The 4152-nt window shown below is 41.6% G+C and overlaps 1 protein-coding gene across 1 annotated transcript in view; it reads right to left on the bottom strand.

The window, feature by feature from the left end:
• LOC106818786 (uncharacterized protein DDB_G0283357-like) overlaps window positions 1-4152 on the bottom strand; it is a gene marked incomplete at its 3' end in the record, with an annotated part of 17425 nt that overhangs the window by 3611 nt on the left and 9662 nt on the right. Inside the window, exons 3-5 of the mRNA XM_014823462.1 lie at window positions 1074-1167; window positions 281-585; window positions 6-18 (exon numbers count right to left, since the gene is read on the bottom strand). Coding sequence (XP_014678948.1) covers window positions 6-18; window positions 281-585; window positions 1074-1167 — 412 coding nt within the window. The remainder of the gene's footprint in view (window positions 1-5; window positions 19-280; window positions 586-1073; window positions 1168-4152) is intronic.

Here is a 4152-nt window from a genome sequence, read left to right as displayed (position 1 = left end):
TTTACCCTGTGTTTATTTCTTTTGTTTTGCCATTTAAAAAAATTAAATTCAGAGATTTTCTTGCTGTCCGTAATTTTTCGAGGTCGTCCGTAACACCGTAATTTTGACTCGCGTCCGTAACAAATTACGGGCAATACGTAACAGTTGGCAGGTCTGATCTTAGATTATATTACCATTAATATTTATATTATCATGTCATATCAGATATTATGTTAAAAATTATTTTATATATTATCGCAAAATATATCTGTTAAGAAGAGAAAAAAGAAGTCGACCATACCTCAAATTTTTCTCCTGTTGCTGTGACCCCTGCGTGACCTCTCCGCCGCCCTGCGACCCTGTCGCGACCTCTCCGGCGTGCTGCGACCCTTGTGTGACCTCTCCACCTCCCCGTGACACTTGCACGACCTCTGACCTTCGACCTCCACCCGGCTTCTCCGGGGAAGGTTCCGAGGGGAGGGAGGAGGGGGAGGAGGCCGCGCCGGGGCTTCCCACGGGAAGGGAGCCTTGCTGGCGCGCCTTGGGGACGTAGATCTCCATCGACGGTCGCTTGTTCCTCCTCTTCCCCAGCTCCCCGTTCTCCCGCTGTCGAGGGAGGAGAAGAAAAGCAATCGTTAGGTCAGTGAGGGTCGTAGCTGGAAGGGAGTCGATAGTTCAGTCTGGTTTGGCCTGTTTGTTCGTTTGTTGGATAGTTTGTCGGTTAATTATGAGTCAATTAGTTAGTTATTAGATTTATTAATATGTTTGTTTGTTACTTTGTTTGTTTAGATTAGCGAGGTGAGGTCGTCGCTGGAAGAAAGTCAATCATGGAATCAATCAACGATCAAAATTGGAATCAATCATACGTAGAGTTTAGTTTGATCTGGTGTGTTTGTTTGTTTGCTGGCTCGTTGATCGTTTGGTCAGTTAGTTATATGAGTTAATTAGTTAGTTATTAGAGTCATTGTTTGTTTGTTTGTTTGTTTGTTTACATTAACAGGAGTGTCGCTGGAAGGAAGTCAATAGTTTATAGAGTGCGAGCGTGTGGTTAGGTGGCGCTAGCGACGCACACACACACGCGCGCGCGTTCCCACCTGTATAGAGGTCAGACTGAGGTCGTTCAGACGGTCGGACAGATCTGCTCTCGCATCCACACCCTCGTCTGGCGAGCCACTCATCAAATCGCTGCTGCCGGAGCGAAAACAAAACAATAAACATCGTTAGCATTAGTAACCGTGGTTACGGCAATGAAGGGTGGCGGAGGGACGGGTACGCTTTGTTATGAACAAGAAAGTGTGCGTCGGTAACCGTGGTTACGGCGGATAACGACCGGCCGGGCGAGGGCAACGACTACTATGCCGCGGACCCTGTGAGATCGCGGAAGCAAACAAACTAAAGCGAATCAAACATACGTGTTAGAAGCGATGGATCATTGCTGTTAACACCACGCGGTAAAAAGAAACGTCAATGATATTGCTCCGATTTTGCGGACAAGGTGCGTGTTACGATATATATGTTTTGATGTGGGAGAGTTGCAGAACCACCAGAGATATCGTGGAATAGTTTCCGCCGCTAACACGCGCGTTAGAACTGATGGATCGTTGCTGTTCACATCACGGAAACATTTCCCCATCTATTACACGCGTTAGAAGTGCTCAACACAGCCGGTCGCCCGGTCGCCAATGGCGACCAAAACCTCTGCTGGGCGATTAAAAAATACCCAAAACAAAATATTACAGGCCCAAAATAAAATCTTTGGGCGAGTTACAGTACAATTTCTGTTCGGCGTTAACACAGCGCAAAACAAGTGCTCAGATTTCGATTTATCGCAACACTCGGCGGACACGGCTTTCCTATGTAAAGGGAGATAATGCTGATTTAAAACCTGTCGCCGTGTTAGCGTGGTTCCATATGTGCCCATGCGTTTTTGCAAATGTGGCATGCAATTTGATGCAAATGTGGTTTTGTGTCCAATGTGACAAGTTTGTAGGGCCTAAAGTCATGTACCATTGTACGTCATGGTAGAAATACCAATGGAAAATTGGTCACTTTTCATTTTGGGCCAGAAGAAATAAATTTGGCCCGAGTGTCAAGCACTGGTTAGAAGTGAAAGATCATTGCTGTTAACATTACGCGGCAAAAAGAAACCTCAGTGATATTATTCTGATATCGCAGACAAAGTCCACGTTACGATATAAGTTTTGTTGCGAGGGAGTTGCAGAACCATGGGGCATCGTGGAAGCATTTTTCCTATAATTTAATAGTGGCACGCGGGTTAGAAATGACAGATAATTTCTGTTAAATTGACTACGTTACGAATTTTCTATGGTAAAATTTGTAAAATTTTTGTTGCCATTTTTTTACATTAAAAGTAAGAACTAACGGAACTAAACGTATCGTCAAATTCTTACCTGATAAGATTGTTTCTCAACTAGTTAAAAATCCAAAAAACCTGGACAATTAGATATTGTGTTCCTGACATTAATTGCTTGCTATGGGCTATGTATGAGTCACGAGTGTATGTTCACATCGAACAATATAGTAAAATAAGAAGTATAATGCAGCAATTTAACCATAAAAAGTGAACAGAATTACTTATATTTTGTGAAAAAGTGGAAATATTTTTTTCATTTTTACTATTTGCGGTGACGTCATCACTTTAATACCACGTAGTAAAAAGATTTGTCAGTGATATTGTTCTCTGGTCACAGACAACCCCGTGTTACGATATATACAGAAGCACGAGGCTTCACGGAAGCGTCTTCTAATACTCGCATTAGAAGTGACGGATAATTCCTGTTAACACCAACTAGTAAGAAGACTCATCCATGAGATCATAGACAATGATCTGCGATCAGAGACAACACACGCCCACGCACACCCGGGGATTTGGCCATAATAAAAATATTGTTTGTTTGCCCTCACCCGACCGGCCCACCAAAAAGGGGCCGACTCAAATTTTTTTATTGATCTTTCCCATTCTTTTTTTTTTTTTACAAATTGTATCACTGTACATTATATAAATCTGTAGGCAATACAGGGGATAGTAGGGAGATTAAAGTTAAAGAGATAAAAGTTCCCTATTATCTACTCCTGATTATATGTACCAAGCAAAACAAACATTCAACATAAAAGGTATCTCCACACAAGCACACTTGAGCATGTAGACACCATGTTGAATTTGTAAAAAAAAATAATCCTACCTACCTACCCAAACTTTTCAGCCTGGGTCGGGTGAGGGCAAACAAAGATTTTTTTAATTGTGGCCGAACATACAGTAGGTCCCCTCTCGAAACCGACGTGACATTAATGCGCGTCAACTCTCTGCGATTCGCATCAATCATCGCTGAATGTCGCGACAGCCGCAGCTGTGTTGATGTAGCGAGACGTCGTGCGGTTTATCGCGTCGCATCGCGATAATGATTTTCCTTCCGCTACAGCTCTCGAACATCGAACGCTCGAATCAAACGAATATATCCCTCGCTCGACTGGCGCGATCAGCTCTTATATTATTCCAACTCACCATGTTATCGCCTATAATTCTCCACACTAAACCGATTCATTATCACTGTAACAGATTTATGCCCTACAAGTCAATCATATTTAAAGGGACTACGTCACGAAATTTCTATGGTAAAATTTGTAAAAAAAAAAATTGCCATTTTTTTACATTAAAAGTAAGGACTAACGGGACTAAACAAATCGTCAAATTCTCATCTGATAAGATTGTTTCTCAACTAGTTAAAAATCCAAAAAACCTGGACGATTTGAATTAATGTTCTCAACATTAATTGCTTGCTATGGGCTATGTATGGGTTACGAGTGTATGTTCACATCGAACAATATATAGTAAGATAGGAAGTATAATGCAGCAATTGACTTACAGAATTACTTATATTTTGTGGAAAAGTGGAAATGTTTTTTTTAATTTTTACTCTTTACGGTGACGTAATCACTTTAAAGATAGTAGATCCATACAATCAAGAGCGTATAAAGAACCTTCTTTATACGCTCTTGATACAATAATCCTACATGTTGTTTTAATTACCTCCGCCAAGGGGTTGGCAAGAGGTTATGTTTTCACCAGCGTGCGTTTGTGGGCTTCTTTGTGTAGAGCCTAACTGAAAAAGTTATGGACGGATTGTCATAACATTTTCAGGATAGGTCTGAAAT

The sequence above is a fragment of the Priapulus caudatus genome, unplaced genomic scaffold (genome assembly GCF_000485595.1).
Source record: "Priapulus caudatus unplaced genomic scaffold, Priapulus_caudatus-5.0.1 Scaffold2524, whole genome shotgun sequence".
Lineage (NCBI taxonomy): Eukaryota > Metazoa > Priapulida > Priapulimorpha > Priapulimorphida > Priapulidae > Priapulus > Priapulus caudatus.
This window is presented reverse-complemented; position numbering and strand designations above follow the sequence as displayed.